The sequence below is a fragment of the Suricata suricatta genome, chromosome 13 (assembly GCF_006229205.1).
Source record: "Suricata suricatta isolate VVHF042 chromosome 13, meerkat_22Aug2017_6uvM2_HiC, whole genome shotgun sequence".
Classification (NCBI taxonomy): Eukaryota; Metazoa; Chordata; class Mammalia; order Carnivora; family Herpestidae; genus Suricata; species Suricata suricatta.
In genome coordinates this window covers 9,235,907-9,260,997 of record NC_043712.1, presented here as the reverse complement: position 1 = coordinate 9,260,997, position 25,091 = coordinate 9,235,907, and the positions used below count along the sequence as shown (strand labels likewise).

The 25,091-nt window shown below is 40.0% G+C and overlaps 1 protein-coding gene across 9 annotated transcripts in view; it reads right to left on the bottom strand.

Annotated features, from left to right (window-relative positions):
* The window catches only part of MAPKAP1 (MAPK associated protein 1), a 240,090-nt gene that overhangs the window by 109,036 nt on the left and 105,963 nt on the right, over positions 1 to 25,091 (bottom strand). For all 9 annotated transcript variants that reach the window (XM_029919360.1, XM_029919359.1, XM_029919363.1 and 6 more), the window contains 2 exons: positions 23,096 to 23,268; positions 593 to 769 (listed from right to left, as the gene is read on the bottom strand). In XM_029919360.1, the coding sequence (XP_029775220.1) occupies positions 593 to 769; positions 23,096 to 23,268 (350 nt within the window). The remainder of the gene's footprint in view (positions 1 to 592; positions 770 to 23,095; positions 23,269 to 25,091) is intronic.

Here is a 25,091-nt window from a genome sequence, read left to right as displayed (position 1 = left end):
CCCTCCACTGCTCACGTGCTCTCTCTCTCTCTCAAAAGAGAAAAAACAAAACAAAACAAAATAAACAAACAAAAAAAACCTTAAAAATTTTTTTCTGGAAAGGGTTTGTATAGGCTTTACCAGACTGCCAAAGCACAGGAAAGTTAACCCTGTATCGGTTTAAAGGAAGACAGCTGAGAGGAAAACTCAAGTTTGAGTTGAAACAAGTTGGAGAGAAAAGTATTTTAAGTCATGAGACAAAAGTAGCTGCGATGCACATTTTTCATTTAGTTTGGAGTCTATGAAAAGAGGCAAACTCAGAATTTCTGCTTCACAGGCTCCAAAGTCCTCCACCCAGCATGTCCAGAGGCGTGGTTCACAGACACTAGGTTCGGAGATCTGCCTAGCACAATTCCCCACTACCAAGTGGTCTGTGTTTCATCTAGGTGCAGAGGCGTAAAATACAATGCAAATGCTGCCCCCAACATCTCTCTAGAAGTAGTTACTATAAACGGACATCCAGATACCTGGTATCATCCATACGATGAGCAAAACCAAAAATCCTACGAGCCGGAGAGGAGATACTGAAATTAGTAACGGGGTCAATACTCACATTCGAACAAAGAGTGACTCTTTAGATGTCAGACCAGGAGATGAATACTTTTCAACCAGGGCCAAAGTACTGAAGCCGAACTTATGAATGGGCTCATTGGAATCCAGTGGGGGGAAGTCTGTGTCAACTTCGCCATCATCCTCAGCGATATGCAGGCAGTAGGCACTGACATTGTCACTGAAAGGAAAAGCAAAACGGTGAGTGAATACCAGGATGAAGGCGGGACAAGGGGCTCGGAGACTACGGTATACAGCAGGCAAACTGGGACACTGCTCTTCTTTACCTGAAAGCCTAGTGAAGCAGCTAGATTACCCTTAAATCCTACTGCATTTGATAAAGAGGAAACATGGGAGTACAAAGGGTAGGAGTAAAGCAATGTGAAACAAGGGCCTTTCTACTAATCTGTTCTTTCAACAAATATTTACTCGGCACCTGTTATAGATGCCAACTTAAGACACAGAACTTAGTCCCTTAAATCAAAGATGATATTTAGTATTGGCCCTCAAGGAAGCTTATGGTATAGCAGGGGGGAAAAGTAAGTACTACATTAGTTAAATATAAGTATAAATAAATTACGCACGGCAAGATCTGATCCTAAAGATATTTAACAGAGTAAAAGCAAATGACCTGATTTATCCTGATGCAGATAAATAGCTCTCTCCACTACTTCTGGACTTTTCTCCTATCCCTAGAATGTCCAGTCTATCCTCCCAGATTCCAGCCTTGCCCATTTTAGAGTCAACACACACATCCTTCTTTTTCTTTGGCAGAGAAGTAAAAAGTTGACTTGCTGAAAAGGGGTGGGAAACTGTACAAACATAAGGACAATTTAAACCTTAAAAATCGGGCGCCTGGGTGGCTCAGTCGGTTAAGTGTCCGGCTTTGGCTCAGGTCACGATCTCAAGATTCGTGGGTTCGAGCTCCGCATCGGGCTCTGTGCTAGCTCAGAGCCTGGAGCCTGCTTTGAGTTCTGTGTCCCCCTTTCCCTCTGACCCTCCCCTGCTCGCACTGTCTCTCTGTCTCTCAAAAATAAATAAAAAGCATTAAAAAATTTTAAAAAATAAATAAAACTTAAAAATCAATTAGAAACACTTAAAAAAGCCTTGCTCCAAAGTTAAATTGTGAAACTGCCTCTCTGCTAACATTCTGAAACCTGATCCTAATAGTTCACAAGGCAGTAGTGTTCTAAATTGTGCAGCTTAAATTTGGAGTTTTAATTATATGATTGATGCTTAAATTAATTAATTGCAAAGTGTATGCTAATTGTTTAATTGGTTGCTTGATCTATATAGATCATTTTTTGAATTAAATGAGTTGATTTACAAAGTTTATTGATTGGATGTGACAATGAATTATTTCACTGACTACCTGATTTGCAATTTTCCCAATTAATTCACAAATCTTTAGCTGCAACTCTGGTTATTGAGAGAGAGCCTACTTCAGGTGATCTATACTCAGTCTGTCATGACTAAGAGATATTTATTATATAAAACAGGTAATAAGGACAGATTAAAATTAATGGGAACTGTAAATTTGCTAAATGGATGGATAACAAGAAAGTAATCTGGCTATGTTTGTCACTATAAATTTCATGTATTTGCAACGCTGTTAAGAAATTTAAAATTCATCTCTGAATGATATGGGAAACTTACGGATCTTTGCAAGAGGTTACTAACTATAAACACCAGATACCTACAGGAGTTATATCAGAAAAATGTCATGGTATAGTAGCTAAGAGCTTTGTATCCAGAAAGACCTGAGTTAAAGCCTCAGCGCCAGTGCTCACGGGCTATGTGATTTCAGAAAACAGGCTTCACCTCCTTGAGTTTTAGTTTCCACTTTTTTTTAATTTGAGAGAGCATGCAAGTGGCCAAGAGAGAGGGGCAGAAAGAGAGAATCCCAAGCAGGCTCCACACTCAGTGCAAAGCCGGACACAGGGCTTGATCCCATGACCCTGGGATCATGACCTGAGCCAAAATCAAGAGTTAAATACTCAACTGACTGAGCCACCCAGGTGCCCCTTAGTTTCTGCTTCTATAAAAAGACAAGAATCTAACTCAGAGGTAGTTGTGAAGATTAGATAACATATGTAGGCCGACCATATAGCAGAGGTAAAAAAAGAATAAATGGTATGGTAACTATAACAAAGTCAGATGGAAAATAACTTCCATAGTTAACATCAATCCTTAAAGAGAAATTGTGGATGTACATTAGTGCCAACAAAACAACAATGAAACTAAGCAACATGTTCCATAGTTAACATGTCCATGGTGCTCCAGCCTTGGGGCCACTGAGCCTCCAGGGTTTCATGAACAGGGCAGACACTGATGAAATAAGCAACGGACTGCACAGATTATTTATTGCCGTGTAAATCATCCTGAGGAATGTCTGTGACTCCCCGGCACCATACAGGTTTCAAGGGCAAATAATAAGCCTATTGATCAAAGTAGAAAGCCAAACATTGGTATCAGAAGAATTCTGCTTGATTGTCATGGGGTGGCCCCAAATCCCCTTCAAACCAAGCTCAACAAATGTCACAGGCAAAGATCTGAGGGCCAAAAGATTCACTGCTGAGTGTTACTATTCTCCATGGTTTCTAAAAACAGTGTGAAATCATTTATTCATTCAAAAAACTTGCACTGTAGCCTGCTCTGCACGTTCGGAACGCAGCAAAGAAAAGAAAGAACGATTTCCCCGATGTTATATAAGACTAATGGGAGTCTTTTCTGGGTCATGAATAAAATCCAGCAGCAAACAGTACTCTAACCCTTACGACCTCTTAATTGAACATCTGAGGGGAAAATGACTAAAACTCCATATTCTATGCATGGACATACTGGTGCCTTTGTGCCTTTATAAAGGAATCATGAACAAAAGATGCTACTATTGTATTTTTACTTCTAAAACCTCTTTAGGATTCCAAATGTGCACTAGCGCAATAGCCATTAGTATCATTAGCTACACTGAATGCTGTGTGCCAGACTCTGTGCACAGTAGTAAAGATGGATAAGTAAGCTCCCTGCATCTTCACACCAACTCTGAGAGTCACTTATTATTATTTCTGTTCTACAACTTGGAAAAGTGAGGCTCAATGAGGTTGAGTGATTTGTTCAAGATTAAACAGTGTGTAAGTGACAGACTTGAGATTCAAACCCAGGCAGTTAAGAGCCCTTCCCCTTCACCCCCACCTATCCCTGTGCCAATTCCATGGCGTGTCTAGACTTGCCAAGGCCCTTGGGAACCTCTGCTCCTATGGAATTGCCACATACTTTGAAAAGTAGGAGGAAATCATAAAATATTCCTTACAAAAAATGAGAAGCTTAGCAAGATTTATTTCAACTCCTCGCTTTTATAGATGGGGAATAGAGGGTAGGAATGAGGAATAACATGCCCATGAAGACCCAGTTGAAAGTGGCAAGGCTGGGGCACCTGGGTGGCTCAGTCGGTTGAGCGTCTGACCTCAGGTCATGATCTTACGGCTTGTGGGTTCAAGCCCCACATTGGGCTCTTTGGTTGAAGCCTGGAGCCTGCTTCGAGTTCTGTGACTCCCTCTCTCTCTCTACCCCTCTCCCATACACACTCTGTCTCTCTCTGTCTCAATAATAAATACACATTAAAGAAAAACTTTTTTTGAAGTGGCAAAGCTTGCTCGAGAGAACTCAGGTCTCCTGTCATTCTATTACTCTTTGATCAAATCGGAAACTGGCGGTATTTTGAAATAGGGAGAGAAAAGGGGGGAAGCTGTGGTCTATGACTCAAGAATCCCCCAAATACAGACATCTGGAACTGATAAAACAATGAAAGCAGGGATGCCTCCTCCTTATGACCTAGTATGGTAGAATAAAGAGAAGTTTTGCAGTCCGATCTGCTTTTAATGTTAACTCAACCACTAACCAGCCATGTGACCAAATCCTCCATTTTCTTATCTATAAAAAAGCTTCCCTTGACTTCTCTAGGAGAATCATTTGATCTCCAGGAGAATCCAAGCGATTCTCCTCTGTGGTCTTTCAGAACTTGATTAGTACTAATGCACACAGTTATCACATCTTTTTCTTATTTATTGTTCTATCTTCTCCTAAAAAGTAGGGATCCTTCTATTGTCTCTGCATCCTCCCGAAAAAGTAAGATGACTGGCACTTAGAAGGCCTTTAACAAATATTTGTTGAATGAATGAATATATGAATGTATAGACTGAATCACTCTACCCATGAAAAAAACATAAAGGGTATTATTGATGATGTGTGTGCTAACGAGAAGAAGAGAAGTAATAAGCTTTTCTTTTTCTTTCTCTTGCTTGTCACATTGATATCTGTTAACCAAATGGGGCTTTCTAGGCGATGCACATGTGTCAGAGACTGTAATCCCAGACAAAAGGAGAAGTCCCAGGAAGAGGGGGGGCTGAAAGAGGCATTTTTCCAGTTCACCAAGATAGGAGTACTGGCACTTCACTTTTTTTATGGAGAAAAAACACTGAGAAATTATTACAACTATGTGAAAATGTTTAATTATATGCATATAAAAAGACTAGAAGGAAAGTACCAAAAAGTTTACAAAGGTTATGTTTACAATTAAGCAATGAGCACTTTTTTCCTGTACCTTCCAGACGTCCCATAATGACTAAGTCTAACTTTCATTTTCCTTTCCTTATAAAAATACTTATTTTTTGATAAGGGTAATGCATGATTAGAAACATGGCACAATTCAGAAATACAGAACAGTACAAAGGTTGGGAAATCTCTCACCCCACTGCAGAATCACCAGTCCTAGAGACTCCACATCTCCTGCCTCCCCCACATCCCCTGATTCCTAAGTGGTCGTTTTCTCTATCAGGTCCTGGGGTTGTGAGAAAATAACCATACATTCCTGCTGCATAAGGATCTTATAAGGATTCAATGACATAATTAATTGTACAGTACCTGGCAGGAAAAAGGATTCTCATTTTGTCCAAATTTCTTCTATGACTCTTGAGCTTCTGATTATACAGAGGCAGAATGAACTAACAGAAGCGTGGTGGACAGCATGAGACAGAAAACACTGGAAGTCCTGTTTCTGAGTCACTATCAGAGACTGAGTAATGATAAAAGACTAATAAACAACCACAGGTTTGTTTGGGTTTTTTTTTGGTCTCTTTTAGTCTTTTTCATTTGCTTTCTTAAATCCCACGTATGAACGTATGAGTGACATCATACGGTATTTGTCTTTCTCTGACTTATTTCACTTAGTTATATCCTCTAGATCCATCCATGTTGTTGCAAGTGGCAAAATACCATTCTTTTTTTAATGGCTGAATAATTTTCCATTAATATATAAATGTGTATATACATGTATGTATCACATTACATCTTCTTTATCCATTCATCTATTGAAGGAAACTTGGGTTGCTTTGTATCTTGCTTATGGTAAATAATGTTGCGATTAAAAACACGGGTGTGCATATATCTTTTCAAATTAATGTTTTTGTTTTCTTTGGGTTAATATAACATTGTATGTTAATTATACTGGAACTAAAAAAAAAAAAAAAAAGAGTTGCCCTTGGGGGGACAAAAAGGCTAATTAAACAAGTATAGGATAACAGGATCCACAGAAAGAGGCTTAGGGGTGCCTGGGTGGCTCAGGCGGTTGGGTGTCTGGCTTCGGCTCAGGTCATGGTGTCGCGGTTTGTGGGTTCGGACCCCACGTCGGGCTCTGTGCTGACAGCTAGCTCAGAGCCTGGAGCCTGCTTCAGATTCTGTGTCTCCCTCTCTCTCTGACCCTCCCCTGCTCACACTGTCTCTCTCTGTATCTCAAAAATAATTAAAAAACATTAAAAAAATCATACAAAGAAAGAGGCTTAATTTTAGAATTGGGTTTACATGGAAAAAGGAGGCCCTTCCAAGGACAATGCAGTTTGTGAGACGATTGGAAGTTAGAACAGTGAATGGTCTGGAAAATGAAACTTGTTGCCAAAAGGCGATCCTTCTGGAAGATGGACAGAGGGAGATCTCTCTCTGTCTCTGTCTCTGTCTCTGTCTCTCTCTCTCTCTCACACACACACACACACACACACACACACACACACACACACTCCTCTGTCATTAAATGTACTCATTAACACTTTGGAGATTTTATATTTATACAAATGTATGTATAAATAAACATATATCTAAGTCTCCAAAGCGTTAGTGAGTACAATTAATTAAATTTCACTTATTCATGTTTCAACAAATAAGGCTAACAAAATTTGCATTAGAAAAATTTATTTCATTTAATTGTTGACCAATATTCATTTCATGTTCAAAGGTCAGTTTAGCTTTTATGAAGAGGCAGAAGCCTGTAATCCATATATAGATGGTATTTAATTCATATATGAAAATTCAGGAGCATTCCAGGAAGCATCCTAGATACCTCCCAAACGTGATCTGATATGTTCAATTTCCATACTCATAAAAATTCATTTATCTTCAAAACATGCAAAATGTACTTAAGTATGATGGCCAGATAAATGAATGTTTTTTTTCCGATTAAAAATAAAAAGAGCATGTGATTCTGCCACGTCCAGACTCTTATTACTTGGGGCTTGCTATTTATTTTGATAACAGAATCAATATAAAGAGTGCATCAGACATTATCAAGAGAAAGAAATGCCCTGAGGACTGCAACTCAGAAGTTCATCTCTTTGAAGTCAGAGAAGACTTTTAAGACTGTCAAGATTCCCTCTTCTCCATAATAAAAGCCCCATAAATGTAAAGTAAACCCTGATAAATAACATTTTAAGGTTTGTCAAGCCACAGCCACCTCACACAGAATAGTTAAGTCTAAGTTTTCTGGCAAAGAAGTTCTAAGGAGAAAATGCCCACTAATTTCCAAAGGGAAGCAAGATCTTCATAGTGTTCTGTCTGAGCTCCTTTTTGGATAGATCCTATTGCTGTCTTCAAGTTCATTGCTTTTTCCTTTTGCAGTGTCTAATCTGCTCTTAAACTCATGCAGTATAGTTTTCATTTCTGATACTGTACTTTTCATCTCTAGAAGTTCCATCTGGATTTTTAAAATATGTTCTGATTCTTTCCTCATCATGTTCATGTTTCCCTCTATCATCTTGAACATATGGAACATGTTTATAATAGCTATTTTACTATCCTTGTTTGCTAATTCTATCATTCTGGCATTTCTGGGAAGTCCTCTTTTCATATTGTTCTGAACTGCACATTTTTAAAACATATTCACTTAGCAAAATTCTAAGTTTTCGAAACTCATTCCTTCTATTACATACTGACCCTGAAAAGATACAGTGGGATGTTTCTGAAATACAATATGATACTGTCACTTCCCTGCTAAAAACCTTTTGCAACCTCTAAAATAAAAATGAAAGAGCCCATTAATGGTACCTGGCTTCCATAAAGGCTTCCATTATACTTTGCCCTGCTTTCAACTCAATCTCCTGTCATTTCAGAACACACATCTTAAGCTCCATTCACACCAGCTGCTTGCAGTATCCTGATCAGGTCCCAGCACAGATACATGCTAGCTCCTGTTACTATTCATGCAGGCCTCTCCGCCCAGAAGCTCCCTATTCCTAGTCTATCCAGTTCTCTTTTGAGATTTAGCTCAAGTATCCATTCTACTGGGAAGACTTCTCTAACATTCCTCCCACACTTACTCAACCCAAGCCCTCAACTTCCAGCAGAATTAGAAAAGCCCTTTTCTATGTCCTCATAGCATTCTACTATGTCTACTATTATAGCAAGTCTCAATGACAATGGAGCTAAAATCAAGTAATGTGGTGTCTGTCTCATATACTAGCCTAAATCTTGAGGCCATAAACTGTATTTTATGACTGATTATATCCCTAATGAGTACCTGGGTACCTGGGGTGGTGTAGACAACATATAAATGCTTGCTCAATGAATGACTCTGGGTGCAGGAAAAGAAATTCATTTCTTTCTATAACATAGTAGTTAAGAGCTAGAAAAATGGAGTCAAACCTGGTTCAAATCCTGACTCTGTCACTTACTAAGTATATGATCTTGGGCATTAACTTAAATTCCTGTTCCTCAGCTTCTCTATCATCATCTAAGAGTTACAGAGGTATTATAAGGAAGAAGATAATATATGTAAAATGCTTAGTCTGGGGCATGACAGAAAGCAGGCATTCAAATGTGTTCATATCTACCCATTCATTACCTAGTAAGTATGAGGACTCTGGCTCTTGGCAAATGTTGACAATGAGCAATATTTCTGTGTAGCTCAATGAAGAAAGTGTTCAGAAACAGTATCCCCAAACCTTCATCTATCACTTAAACATTTCACCAGATTGAGACCATCTAACTCAGTGATTTTTGATAAATAAAGGTCTGTATACAGTTAGAAGCCTGTCTAAGCAGACATGGGGAGAAGGCTTCTTCCCTGGCAATGGTAAGGGTGGATAACTTTAGTCTACATCTCTGAATCTGGATGTTTCTATGTTCTCTCATCCATTCCACAAATTACTTATTGAGTATTTGCTATTTGCTAGGAATTGCGTTAGGGATTGAGGAAAACAAAACAATAAAACAATGTCCAGCCTCTAAATATACAGCTGTCCTACTGCTTACAAGACTTCTTCACCACATGGACATCCCTCACGTCATTTCAGCCTTCATTACATCCAAAACCAAACTCTTTCTTCACCTCTATTTCTTCTCTAGGACACCCCATTTCAGGACCACTATCTACATGGTTTTTCAGTGTCCAGTCTTAGGCCTTTCTCTCTCTTCACTCATGCATGCTAGAGACATCAATTCATCTCTCTATACATATGACTCCTAAATTCACATTTCTAGCTCATAGTTCTTCTCGCCTCTAACCTCCAAACATGCAAGTATAAACAACTATTCTGAAAGCTTCTCTTAGTATAGCAAAGTCATCTCAAATAGAAGACAAAACTCGTGCTGCTCCCCCCACTCCCTTTCACACACAGGAAACCAAATAACATCCAGTCTTCCAATGCCCCCTATCTCAGAGACCAGCACAATACATCAAGTTGTGCAAGTCAGAAATCTAGGGAGTCCACCTTTGGTGCCTGTCCTCTCCCATACTTCTCATATCTAATTCGTCCCTAAGACCTGTGAATTTTACCTCTCAAATACTTCCAGAATTCGTTCTCTTCCCTCAGTCTCCACTGTGGGCCCTGCCCATCTTTCAATCTCATCCCCTTCTATTTTCTCTTCCCGACTTTGTGTTCCAGACCGCAGGCCTTTGTTAGTCCCCGCCCACTACATGCTTCCTCCTGCCACAGCGTCACTGCCATGCAGTTCCATCTGCCAGGAACCTCCCCCTGCCAAATGACTCTGGTATCACTTTCTCAGGGAATTTCTCCCTCACTCCAAAGGCCAGGCTCTCATAAATGACATTCCTTTTCTTCAGATTATGCAACTCAGTTTTTATGCAAACATTATTTGGCTGAATTATTTGATTTAATTATTCAAATTATTTGCCTATTTCTCTCACTAGATTGTGGAATTCATGAAAGGAAAGACCATGTCTGGCTCTACTCAATACTGTATATACCCAGGAAAATGCATGGTATATAACAAACACTCAATAAATATTTACTGAATGCATGAACGGATACAAATGATAAGTCAAATGAGTTAGTTACACAGTGCTCTTACACTTGATAATTTCTTCTTCCCCATCAAACTGTACATTCTTTGAGTGCAGCAATCACATTTCTCTTGTTCTCCATTTTACCCTCAATACCTAAGGCCTAGAACTCCATAAGTATTTCCTGAATGAAGGAATAACAAAGAATTGAAGGCTTCAAGATTAAGCTGGATATCAAGAGGAGAAGAGCGAGAAAGCATTTCTGACTAAAGAAACAGCAGACATGGTGTCTGTGTCAAGAAGCTGCCAGTTAAAGAAAGAGATCTGTAGGCTGCATGGGAGCACAGCTGAGGGTCAGAACGGGAAGGGCCTCTTAGGCTGTATTATTTAGGTAAGTGGTTCTCAATGATGACTCTAAGGAATATAAATTAGAAGCAGCAGCCTACAAATGGGAGGAAAGCAGACAGAAGTGGTCACATAGGCGCAAAAATGGGGAAATATAAAGAATTCAAATTGCAAAGTTGTCAGAAAACGCAATATAAGGTCAAATAGTCTTATATACTTACATAAGCCCACAAGGGCACCAGTGTATCATAGCATAGTGCAATTCTCTGAATCATTAAGAAAGAGCTAAATTATACTACTGTTGCTGAACTGTTACCCGTACTGGTTGTGGTGGAAGCTGGCTGTAGTTACAGTATTAACGGCAACAGAAATAAACATTTCCTGAGCATTTGCCATGTATTTTCTCATTTTATTTTTATAACTACTCTGTTGTGAAACTTCTATCCTCATTTTACACACAAGATAACTAGAGTACATAGGACTGAAGTAACCCACCCACAACCATGCTGATGATAAGTGTTAAGGCCAGAATTCAAACCCAGACTCTGGATTTGGATCCCCACACTCTTTTTTTTTTTTTTTTTTAACTTTTTTTTGGTTTATTTTTGAAAGATAAAGAGAGATGGTGCGAGCAGGGGAGGGTCAGAGAGAGAGAGAGAGAGAGACACAATCTGAAGCAGGCTCCAGGCTCTGAGCTAGCTGTCAGCACAGAGCCCGACACGGGGCTTGAACCCACGTACCATGAGATCATGACCTGAGCCAAAGCCGGATGCTTAACCGACTGAGCCGCCCACACTTTTAACCATATGTTATACTCTAATTAAGAAGACAGGGCAAAATATTAACACATCTTATAGAGCCTCTATAAAAAATTATTAAAATAAAGTATGACAATGAATGAAATAGACCTCAATGATCTACAAAACCCATTCCCCAAGGACGCTAAGAAGCTGAGGTTATGTCAAAATGAAGCAAACCAACAGTGAACTCCCTTGTGTGGCTCTATCACGTCTTGTACACTCTAGAGCTGCACTCTCCAACATGTAGCTCGCCAGCACTTGAAATACGGCTAGTCTGAATTGATAGGTGCTGTGTACAGCAAATAAACACTGAATTTTTAAAACTTATGACAAAAAAGAACATTAAAAACTCCTTAATTTTATCAATAACATGTTGAAATAATATCTTAGATACAATGGGTTAAAGAAAATATAACCCATGAAAATTGTAAAAATTATTTAAATTATAATAATTATTAGGGAAATAAATTTCACCCATCTTTGGGAAACTTTAAAAAATGTTATTAGAAAATTTCAAATTGTAAATATGGCTCACATTTGCAGCTTGCCTTATGTATTTTTTCCAGCTTTATTGAGATATAATTGAAATAAAACATTGTATAAGTTTATTCCTGGTAATCATTTTGTAACATACATGTATTTGATACTTAGGTATTATGAAACCATTTCCACCAAGTTGCGTTAGCTAACACCGCCAACATATAACATTTCTTTTTTTTGGGGTAAGAAATACTAAAGGTCTACTCTTTTAGCAACTTTCAAGTATATAAAATAGTTTGGTTAACTATATTTGCAGTGCTGTACGTTAGCTCTCTATTCATTTTCTTTTAAAATTTTTGTTATTTATGTTTGTTTATTTTTGAGAGAGAGAGAGAGAGAAAGAGAGAGACAGACAGACAGACAGACAGACAAAGCATGAGCTGGGGAGGGAGACAGAGAGAGGGAGACATAGAATCCAAAGCAGGCTCTAGGCTCTGAGCTGTCAGCACAGGGCCCAATATGTGGCTTGAACTCACGAACCATGAGATGATGACCTGAGCCGAAGTCATCTTAACTGACTGAGTCACCCAGGTGTCCCCAAAGCTTATTCATTTCCTAACTGGAAGTTTGTAGTTTTTGACCAGTATCTCCCCATTTCCCCCATCCCGCAGTCCGCGGTAGCCACCATTCTAATCTTTGTTTCTGTGAGTTCAGTTTTAGAGTCCATATACATGTGACATCATGTGGTATTTGTCTCTCTCTGATTTATCTCTTAGCATAATGCTCTCAAGGTCAATCCATGTTGTTGCAGATGGCAGGATTTCTTTATCTTCTTTATCTTTTCACCCATAGAAAGACACTCAGGTTGCTTCCATATCTTAACTATTGTGAATAGTGTTGCAATGAACATGGGGGGAGTGTAGATATTGCTTCAAGATCCTGCTTTCATTTCTTTAAAATACATGCCCAGAAGGGGGACTGCTAGATCACATGGTAGTCCTATTTTGTATATGTCAAAAGTAGATCTACATGCATATAGTCAACTGATATTTGACAAAGGTGCAAGGGCGCTGAGAACAAAGCAGCAAAAGGAATGGAGAAAGGATAATATTTTCAAGTGGGCATTTGCATGCAAAAAAATTAAATCTACACATAGAACTTACATCTTTAACAAAAATTGACTCAAAATGGATCACAGGCTTACATGGAAAGCAAAAAATATATATAAAACTTCTAGAAGATAACATATAGTAAAGTCTAGGTAAACCTGGGTTTGGTGATGACTTTTTAGGTACAACACCAAAACACAATTTATGAAAGAAAAAACTGGTAAGTTGGAATTCAAGCTGATAAGAAAATAAAAAGATAAGCCATGGATTGGGAAAAAAAAATCCCTACAAAACACATACCTGATAAATACACAAAGAATTCTTAAAAATCAGTAAGAAACCACCTGATCAAAACACTGGCCAAAGAACTGAACAGACAGCTCACCAAAGAATACAGATAGGTGTCAAAAAAGCATATGAAAAAATGCTCAAGATCCCTTTCTTAGGGAATTGCAAATTAAAACAAAAATGGGATACCACTGCACACCTAGTAAAAGAGCTAAAAATCCAAAACCTTTACAAAACCAAATGCTGGAAAGGATTTGTAGCAAAAGGAACTCCCATGCACTGATGATGGAAATGTCAAATGGTGTAACCACTTGGGAAGACATTTGGGCAGTTTCTCGAAAGCTAATAAACAAAAGCATATCACACAATCTAGCAACTGCACTCGTAGGTATTCATAAAATGAAGTGAAAACTTATGTCCATCTGAAAACCTGCCATAAATGTTTGTAGCACATTTACTATAAAGATTGGAAGCAACCAAGCTCTCCTTCAACAGGTTGGAAAAACAAACTGTGGCACATTCATGCCACGGAATATTACTCAGCAATACAAACAGCTATCAAGCCACAAAAAGACATGGTGAAACCTTAAATACATATTGCTAAGGGAAAGACAGTCTGGAAAGTCTACATCTGACATTCTGGAAAATGCAAAACAGTAGACACAGTAAAAAGATAAGTGGCTGCCAAAGGTGAATAGAGAGGAATGAAAAGGTGGAGCACGGGGCATTTTGAGGGCAGTGAAACAATGAGCTATGATGCAATCATCGGAGTCTGGCTGGCTCTAATGGGGCACCTGGCTGGCTCAGTCAGATGAGGAGACTCTTGATCTCAGGATTCTGAGTTCGAGCCCCACAATGGCTGTGGAGATTACAAATAAATAAACTGGAAAAAAAAAAAAAAGAACTGTACAATATAAAGAGTGAACCCTAATACCTAAAGTATTGACTTTAGTTAATAATAATATATCAATATTGGTTCATAAATTGTTAACAAATGTATTCACTAATGCAAGGTGTTAATAACAGGGAAAAACAAGTATCAAGAAAGAGATGTGTGGCAGCTCTGAACTTCTGTGTGGCCTTTCTGTAAACCTAAAACCATTCTAAAAAATAAAGCCAACTTAAAAAATGTTTTGGGGTGCCTTGGTGGCTCAGTCAGTTAAGTGTCTGGCTTCAGCTCAGGTAATGACCTCACAGTCCATGGGTTCGGGCCCCGCTTCAGGCTTTGTGCTGACAGCTCAGAACCTGGAGCCTGCTTTGGATTCTGTGTGTGTGTCTCTATCTCTGCCCCTCCCCAACTCATGCCCTGTCTCTGTCTCTCTCAAAAATAAATAAACATTTAGGGGCGCCTGGGTGGCTCAGTCGGTTGAACGTCTGGCTTCAGCTTAGGTCATGATCTCACAGTTCATGCATTCTAGCCCAGCGTCAGGCTGTGTGCTGACAGCTAGCTCAGAGTCTGGAGCCTGTCTTCAGATTCTGTGTCTCCCTCTCTTCTCTGAACCTCCCCTGCTCATGCTCTCTATCTCTCTCTCAAAAATAAATAAAAATAAATAAACATTTAAAAAATAAATAAAAATAAAAATAAAAATGCTTTAAAAATCGCAGACGTAACTGAATTCAGAATTTTAAATAAATCAAAATGGAAAACAACAAAGAAAGCATTAAAAACCAAGCTTAAAACAAGTTGACTAACATGAAACTAACACATCGATAGTGAAGATAAATGTTAGTAAGAGAAACTTCCCTATAAAAAGGCAGTGAATATGCCAACAAACTGGACAATCTGGAAAAAATGGACAAATTCCTAAATGCACATGCACTACCAATATTCAAACGGGAAGAGATAGAAAATCTGAACAGACTCATAACCAGTGAAGAAATCGAAATCAGTTATCAAAAATCTCCCAACGAATAAAAGCCCAGGGCCAGATGGATTCCCAGGGGAATTCTACCAGACATTTAAAGCAGAGTTAACACTGATCCTTCTCAAGTTATTCCAAAAAATAGAAATGGAAGGAAGACTTCCAAACCCATTCGATGAAGCAAATATCACTTTGATTCCTAAGCCAGGCAGAGACCCAACAAAAAAAGAGAACAACAGGCCAATATCCTTAATGAATACGGATGCAAAAATACTCAACAAGATACTAGCAAATCGAATTCAACAGCACATAAAAAGAATTATCCATTATGATCAGTGGGATTCATTCCTGGGTTACAAGGCTAGTTCAATATTCACAAATCCATCAATGTGATACATCATATTAACAAAAGAAAAGAAAAAAAACATATGATTCTGTCGATAGATGCAGAAAAAGCATTTGACAAAATACAACATCGCTTCTTAATAAAAACCCTCGAGAAAGTTGGGATAGAAGGAACTTACTTAAACATCATAAAAGCCACTTATGAAAACCCACAGCTAATGTTATCCTCAATGGGGAAAAACTGAGAGCTTTCCCCCTGAGATCAGGGACACGACAGGGATGTCCACTCTCGCCACTGCTATTTAACACAGTGCTGGAAGTCCTAGCATCAGCAATCAGACAACAAAAGGAAATAAAAGGCATCAGAATCAGGAAAAAAGAAGTCAAACTTCCACTTTTCACAGATGACATGATACTTTACATGGAAATCCCGATCGACTCCACCAGAAGCCTTCTAGAACTGATCAATGAATTCAGTAAAGTTGCAGGGTATAAAATCAATGTACAGAAATCGGTTTTATTCTTATACACCAAAAATGAAGCAACAAAAAGAAAAATCAAGAAACAAATCCCATTCACAATTGCAACAAAAATCATAAAATACCCAGGAATTAACCTAACCAAAGATGTAAAAGACCTGTATGCTGAAAACTATACAAGACTTATGAAGGAAATTGAAGAAGACACAACGAAATGGAAAAACATTCTGTGCTCATGGATTTGAAGAATAAACATTGTTAAAATGCCATTATTACCCAAAGCAATTTACACATTCAATGCAATTCCCATCAAAGTTGCACCGGCATTCTTCTCAAAGCTAGGACAAACTATCTTAAAATTCGTATGGAACCACAAAAAACCCGGAATTGCCAAAGCAATATTGAAGAAGAAAACCAAAATGGGAGGCATCACAATCCCAGACTTTAGCCTCTACTACAAAGCTGTCATCATCAAGACAGTATGGTATTGGCACAAAAACAGACACATAGACCAATGGAATCGAATAGAGAACCCAGAACTGGACCCACAAGTATATGGCCAATTAATCTTTGACAAAACAGGAAAGAGTATGCAATGGAAAAAAGACAGCCTCTTCAAGAGGTGGTGTTGGGAGAGCTGGACAGCAACATGTAGAAGAATAAAATTAGACCACTTTCTGACACCAGACACAAAAATAAACTCAAAATGGATAAAGGACCTGAATGTGAGACAGGAAATCATCAAAACCCTAGAGGAAAAAGCAGAAAGCAGCCTCCTCGACCTCAATCGCAGCAATTTCCTACTCGACACATCCCCAAAGGCAAGGGAATCAAGAACAAAAATGAACTACTGGAACCTCATCAAGATGAAAAGCTTCTGCACTGCAAAAAAAACAATAAAAAAAACTAATAGGCAACTGACAGAATGGAAAAAGAAAGTGGCAAATGGCATATCAGATAAAGGGCTAGCATCCAAAATCTACAAGGAACTCACTAAGCTCCATACCTGTAAAATGAATAATCCAGTGATGAAATGGGCAGAAGACCTGAACAGACACTTCTCCAAAGAAGACATCCAGATGGCCAACAGACACATGAAACGATGCTCAGCATCACTCAGCATCAGGGAAATACAAATCAAAACCACACTGAGATACCACCTCACACCGGTCAGAGTGGCTAAAATGAACAAATCAAGAGACTATAGATGCTGGCGAGGATGTGGAGAAACGAGCACCCTCCTACATTCTTGGTGGGAATGTAAACTGGTACAGCTCTGGAAAACAGTGTGGAGGTTCCTCAAAAAACTATCAATAGAACTCCCCTAGGACCCAGCAATAGCACTGCTAGGGATTTACCCAAGGGATACAGAAGTGCTGGTGCATAGGAGCACATGTACCCCAATGTTCACAGCAGCAATGTCAACAATAGCCAAATCATGTCAAGAGCCTAAATGTCCATCACCTGCTGACTAGATCAAGAAGATGTGGTATATATACACAATGGAGTACTACATGGCAATGAGATAGAATGAAATCTGGCCATTTGTAGCAAAGTGGATGGACCTCGAGGGTGTCATGCTAAGCGAAATAAGTCAGGCGGAGAAGGACAGATACTGTATGTTTGCACTCATAGGTCTAACAGAAGAAACCTAACAGAGGACCATAGGGAGGGGAAGGGGGAAAGAGAGTTGAGGAGAGAAAGGGACACAAATCATGAGAGACTACTGAATACTGAGAACAAACCGAGGGCTGAAGGGGGAGAAGAGAAGGGGGTGATGGTCATGGGAGGGGGCACTTGTGGGAGAGAAGCACTGGGTGTTATATGGAAACCAATTTGACAATAAACTATTATAAAAAAAATAAAAAATAAAGAAAGAGAGAAAAGATAAAAAGACAGTGATTTAGGGGTACCTGGCTGGCTCAGTCAGTGACTCTTGATCTCAGGGTTGTGAGTTCAAGCCCCATATTGGGTGTGGATATCACTTAAAAATAAAATCTTAAGAAAAAATAAAAAAACAGTGATTTAGGCAGGTTTAAAAAAGAAAAACCTCACAAAATTATTCAACACATCTAAAACAAAAAGGCAAAGGTAATAGGCAGAACAAAGATTAGACAAATGAGAAGAACAGGGGGTTGAAAAGCTCTTATTACTGAAGTAAAGCAAAGGAAAAAGGCAGGACACAATTCATAAAACAAAGAGGGCTGCTTTATATTGAAAAAAGCACAACTCACAATAAAGATATGAAATGCACAAATATTTTTGTGTTGTGGGCTGCAATAGGTAAAGTGAAAACTACTGAAATCATAGAAGAAACTGATGGAAACAAACAAGAAAATGGAAACAATCCATTTATCGTAATCACCCATAGACCAAATAGTCAAAATTATAAGAATGTAATAGTAATTAAAGATATAAACTGAATAAGAATATACTAAATTCTATAACCTTTAGAGAATATGTTTCCAGAATCTACAAAATATTTATAAAAGTTCATTGTACCGTAAGCCCCCATAAATAATTTCTAACCAGAAATTTTACAGACCACATTTTCTGATAAACATTCAGTAAATATGAATCTACACAACAAAGTCTAAATTTAAAAATTCAACTACCTAGAGACTGAAATGATTTTAGTTCATTTCTGACCAAGGTTTTTTCCTAAAATCAGGGTGTGAAAATCAGCAGGAAATTAGCCAAAGTACCACATTCCATCTTGCTCAAGAGTTAACAGGTATAAGAGCAAAGGAGGCCAAAAATTCTAGCCAAATTCTCCCTTCCTTCTCTGGGGCCAAAGCCTACTATCACTGACAGTTTTCGAGACACAGAGACAGGGGAACAGTATTTCTAAATAAATCGTTTTCTTAACAACCAGACTGAAACCATGCATCCAGTAATCTGGCCCCCTGTGAATGAAGAGCTCTTCGCAGGGCTAACCCACTGGAAAAGATCAAATACGGATCTATTCCAACACTTAAGTACAAATAAGCTAGAGAGAATATACCTTGCACTGTACTGCCGAATAGGAAGAGACCCCAGGGGTTTTCTTTATAGACTGTCCTACACCAAACAAAACTGAGACTTCCACTGTCACATGAGAACTGTAAAACATTTCAAAGGATCAATGGTTTATTCAGATTCAGTGTGGTTTTGTAATTCAAAATATACTTACAGAGCAACTATTAAAAATTTGAACACGCTGGATACCTCAGGAATCTAAGTATTATTAAGATTTATTCAATTTCAGAGGCTTACAAACTAGTACAAGAGATAATCTCAATTTTGGGGGTTTGGAATTGCTAATTAAATTGTTTGAATCTTCCTTAATCCTCACTTACTTTTCATCTCTTCATCAGTTTTTGGTAGGAAGGCACCAAAATTCCCCATCTGGACTATATATCACTCAGTGCCGCTTTAAAATTCCCTTTAAAGTATTTTGAGACTATATTGCTGGGTGTATACTCAGTCAGAATAATTGTATTATCTTGGTGGGCGATTCCTTTATCCATTATGTAGTTTACCAAAATATTCCTACTGATGTGTTTTTGCCTTAAGTTCTACTGCGTTGACTCTTTGCAACAGGCCCATCTCCCCACCTCACCCCCACTCTTTGTCTCCCTTGGCCAGGTGAAGCTGAAGACTCTAGCCCCATGGGAAAGGAGAAGGCAGAATGGCTGTCTGACAGCTTCTGGAGTAGATCTTTTGTGAAGGGAAAGTTCTTTTGCTTGTTTGTTTTTAATGTTTATTTATCTTTGAGAGAGTGAGAGAGAGCAAGAAGGAGCGAGAGAGCGAGCATGGGTGGGGGAGGCACAGAAAGAGAAGGAGGCAGAGAATCTGAAGCAGGTTCCTGGCTCCAGGCTCTGAGCTGTCAGCACAGAGCTCGACTCAGGGTTTGAACTCACCAACCACCAAATCATGACCTGAGTCAAAGTTGGATGCTTAACCGATTGAGCCACCCAGGTACACAGGGGCACAAAGTTCTTAATTCTAATGAAGTCTAACTGATCATTTTGTTTTCTATTACGGATCCTGCTTTCAGTGTATAAGTATAAGAACTCTTCATTTAGCTCTTGGTCCCAAAGATTTTCTGCTGCTTTCTTCTAAAAGTTTAAAGTTTTACATTTCAGTCTCAATTCATTTTTGAATCAATTTTATACAAGGTATATGAGGTTTAGGTTGATTTTTTTGGTTTATGGATATCCCATTGCTCCAGCATAATTTGCTATAAAAATGTATCCATTTCATTTATATGTGCTTTTAATACGAAGTTTATATCTTCCTCCAATTCTGGGAAATTCTCTGGCATTATCTCTTCAAATACTGTTTCTCGTGATTCCCTCCATCCTCTGCCTCACAAGTGGGAGGCTCTCCATCTCTGCTCCACGTCTCTTAGCTTACTCATCTTTCATTCTCTGTATCTCTTTATCTCTTTGTGTTACTGTTACGTCCTAGGTTGAAATCGCTGGTAGTCTCTCTCACCTTAGTCCCTCTTAACTGTGTCCTGTCTAGAGTCGAGTCTCATACACTTTTTTGTTGTTACTTTAATAACCACATTTTATATTTCCAGTGCCTTTAACTGGTTCGCTTCTCTTTAATTGGTTAATTCTCAGCTGCTTTTGTTTCACCATTTCCAAGAAATTTACCATGGATGGTATTCCTTCACCTCTTTGATGATTTTAAACATTTATTTGAAGTCAATTTTCAGATTGCTTTACTATATTCTGTTGGGAGTGAATTCATCTCCTGATTATTGTTTTTCTTAGTACGAGTTATACTTGTCTGTTTGAGAATTTAAATCGGCTAGCTCTTCTTGAACAGGAACAGTCTCTCTCTCTCCCTGCCTCCCTGTCTTTACAGTTACCGCCACCGCCTCCACCCCCGTCCGAGCAGAGGCCTCCGCCACAGAACCGGTCTTCTATCATCAGCTCAGGGCTCCTATCCCTTAGAAACACCAGGGAGATCATAAACCCGGTCGCGTCAGGGCCAGGTCCCAGTCGCACGCTGTCTCTGCTCCCCTGCGACCCCAGAACCACAACTTTAAACAAGTCACAGGCCCAGTCATCTGTGTTGGGTTTCTTTTCATAAGTACCACAGTCCCACCCAGCTCCGAGTTTCCAGCAGTGAGACTTCCTCTGATCCCTACCCAGACACAAAGTTCCTTTGGTCGCAATACCCTCAAGCAGTGTTTCCCAATCTTTTTTGACATCCTGGCATACTTTGAAAATAATAGTATGTGCATGGTACATGTGTTTGGGGAAATGGATGAGACTCTTCCCTACCCAGAAATGACAGCTGGGGGCTCTGACCACCCCAGGCCCTGCTTAGCTACCCCAAAGCCTGAAAATAATCAATATTTCAAACCCTGGCAAACTTATTCATAACATGTTCTTTGGAAGTACCACCATAGGGGAATCAACTCCCTGCACACACTGCCTGTTTTGATACCCGGTTCCATTTTTAGCCTACTAGGATGTTGATCTTGTTATTCAAGTACAGGTATGTCAGTAACAATTCATTTATCCTTGAGATGTGTTTGGAACAGAATCCAGAATTTAAAGCCTGAATGTGAAGGACCATCCTAACAGAAGTCCATGCTTTTCCCTCTGTTTTAGAATAGGCCCCTTAACCCCTTGGCATCACTTTCCCTACTCCTTCAAGTTTCAGCTTAGATGTATAATGAAGGTGGCTCTTCATGACTCCATTTGCATCCCCAAATATGGGATCAGAGGTTCTCACAGAACCTGATTTTACATGCTTCTGTACTCTACTGCTATTGCCTTTCTACCTCAGACAGTAAGCTCCTTGAGGGCATGACCTGCCTTTTTCATTTCTGGATGTCAAGATCTAGCACTGTGCCTGCAGTAAGTAGGAACTAAATTAATGCTTTAATATCACTCATACATAGTAACAGTGGGTATAACGTTAATAGTGAAGAGCTAGGGCTCTGAAGCTAGGGATCCCTATGGTTTAATACCAGTTCTAGCACTTACTGTGTGATGTAGGAAAGTTACTTAGCCTCTCTAAGTTTTAGTTTCCTCATCTGTAGCATGGATGTCACAATCCCGACTCTGCTCTGTACTAGATGCGTGACCCTGGGCAGTCCTTTGCGTCTCTTGGTCTCAGTGCCTGCACTAGGCAATCTCTTAATTAACTTGGACAACATGTGTAGAGTCACCAGCACTTTGACTCCTTTCCCTATTTTCTTGCTTCTACTTCCTGCTGAAAAAGGGGTAACACTGTAGCTCAGCCTGGGGCAGAACTGCCGACTCAACCCTGTTTCTGAGCCTAGGTGGTCAAAAAGGCTTTCTATTGCCAAAGGAGCAATAAAGATTATCTTTATTTTCACAGTGTATTCAGGCAAAGTGGAGGGTAATGTCAATGAGAAACTTGAAAAAATAATTTTAAGTGCAAATGTAATTACCTCAAGAAGAAAAAAACAACCAAACAACTGACCACAGACTGGACCATTCTAAGAGAAGAGAAAGTCCCCATGAGAATCCATTTCCAAAATGAAGGCATCTGCTGCATTTTGCTGTGCTGTTAACCCTACTGCTGAAGAGGGTGGCTGTCAGGTAAGTCATTCAAGTGTGTGGGGACTTTACATGACATGCAGGCAGACATTGTACTTTGAAGCACTACGTGTTTAATATAATTGTTTAATTACAAACAGAGCTTAGTGACTGACAGAAAAACTGAGCCACTAACAACAGGAAAGCTGTAATTTAGACCTAAAGGAAACAGTGCAAAAACCTTAGCATCCAACAGACCGCAAGTCAAATCCGGACCCTGCCATGTCCCATTGGTGTGACCTTTAGCAAATATCAATTCTCTGATTCCTCCTCTGCAGAATAAGAGTCGGGAGAATTCAATGAGAAATTGGGTGTGCAGAGGTCAGTATTTCTGCCCAAATCACGGTAGGGGTTCAGCAAAGATTAGTTCCCTCCCGTGCCTCCCATGCAACTTTAATTAGTGAGCGTCATAAAAGGTTTTGAAAACCGCTAAAATATATTGCCTCATGTCTGGATTCACAAACTCTTTAGTCTATTCTGTATGCAGATTTTGTGAGATAAGTCTGGGATACACAGGCCGGAGATCTGGTGAGCAGCCTGACCTGGATCCGTGGGGACATCTGGCTCCCAGGCCAATGCCTAGAGAGCCTGCCCGGGCCCGGAAAGCAGGCCGGGTGGCCTGGAGACAGCCAGAAACTAGAGCAGCCAAAAAGAGGAAGGATTACTTGAGCTTCGGCTCCCGTCCTTCACTGGTGTACTGCCAGCAGATGAGCCCGATCAGGTCCTGCACCCTGGCACTGGCCATTGTCACCACAGTCATTGGCAGAAGTCTGTCCTGGCTCGAGTGCAGGGGGAGGTAGACGTCGATCTTCTTGGTTGCTGTTGTGCCGACATGACCCTGCGGACAGAACATATACATGAGAGTAAAGCACATGGCCATGGTCACGCAGACCCCACGAGGCCGCAGTGACTGCTCGTCAGGGCCTGTGTGCCACACAGCCATTTCTCATCCTTTTGGCACAGACCTGCCTGAGAGTCTGAAATGGTTCCAGAGTAGAAACACTGCCTAGTTCTAAGGTGTTTCTTCCCTCTTTAATTTTCAATGTCTACTGGTCTAAGAGACCCAGTTCTGTCAACAGTATGGTAAATGAGCACTAAAACCAAAATAAACAAACTACGAGTCGAAAACAGACCTGCTATTTGGTGGTCAGGAGATATGCTTTGCTACTTACTCGCTGTGGCCCTGGACATGTCACCATTAGACCTGACCTCAGCTGCCCTCCCTGAAAACTGCCACATCATTCCTTGAGACTTTGGGATAAGCAGGATGGGAAGCCGCCTACTCTGTGAGGAATCATTTAGGCCTGCAGCCTGGGGACCAAGGTCGTGCCTTCTCAGAGATGGGGTGGGGGTGAAGCGCCTAATTCCCTTATGCATACTCCTGTTTATTTCAGTCATCTGCACTGAGGCTCAAGGGTCCCTGGTCTTCCATCACTGTCCTAACTACTCTACCCACACTATTCTACATATCGTCAGTCCCTCCAGCACACTTACCCTTTCTCTCTCCTGAAACTTCCACTCCCCTGTGGAGTTCCTAAACTAATCAGCGAACTTCCATAAACCACTTCTTTAAAAAACAACAACATGGGGCACCTGGGTGGCTCAGTCGGTTGAGCCTCCGACTTCTGCTCAGGTCAGACGTCACGTTCGTGGGTTCGAGCCCCGCATCAGGCTCTGTGCTGACAGCTAGCTCAGAGCCTGGAGCTTGTTTCCAGTTCTGTGTCTCCTTCTCTCTGCCCCTCCCCCTCTCATGCTCTGTCTCTCTATATATCAAAAATCAATAAAACATTAAAATAAATAAATAAATAAACAACAACAACTCCCTTCACTTCTTTGTCTTAATTGAAACCTGCTGGTCATTAAGGACACTGCTTCCTCTGCTGTTCAGAAAACTGTTCTGCATTTTTCTTTTTAACTCCCAAATCCTCAAGGCCAGGAGCTGAGTACATACTCTTATCTCCACTGGCAAAAATCCCTGTTCCTTGGAGACCCAAGCCCTCTGACTACACTATCCTTGCTCTCTGCTTTTTTGTTTCTGTTACCCACCAACCTTCTGGTAATGCTCCTCCCTCGCTGAGAGTCTTGTTTCTCACCCCAACACCAATCATTATTCTTGGCAATTCCACTTAAAGGAACAATCCATGTAATATCCAAGTATCTCAGTCCTTAGACAATGTCATCCCCTGCCTTTTCCTCCACTCCACCTTCAATCACATATTGCCATGGGTACACCAGAGATCTGTACCAACTCCAAAATCTCAAATTAGAAGGTCTATTCACTGAATATACTTTAATATACTTTCATCTCACTTTAGTGCCCCAAATTCTTCAACCTACAATCTACTGATCTGCCACTATACCTGATGTCACCCTCATTTCCCCACACCACCCTCCAGATTACTTGATCAACCACTGTAAGAATTCCTTTGCAAATACAGTTTTGACACTCTCTTCCTGCATGGGACTCAACTGGCAGAATGCCAACCTTGGTGAACCCAACCCTCTGCATTCCCCAGCTAAACATTGCTGGAGAAAAATCATGTAACTGCACAGACTGATTTGACTTTAAGCTCATGATGATAAATCCCAAACAGACACTCAACACTGTAATAGCAAGCCTATTACATCTGATCCAACCTGCACCTCATGCCAAGACTACCG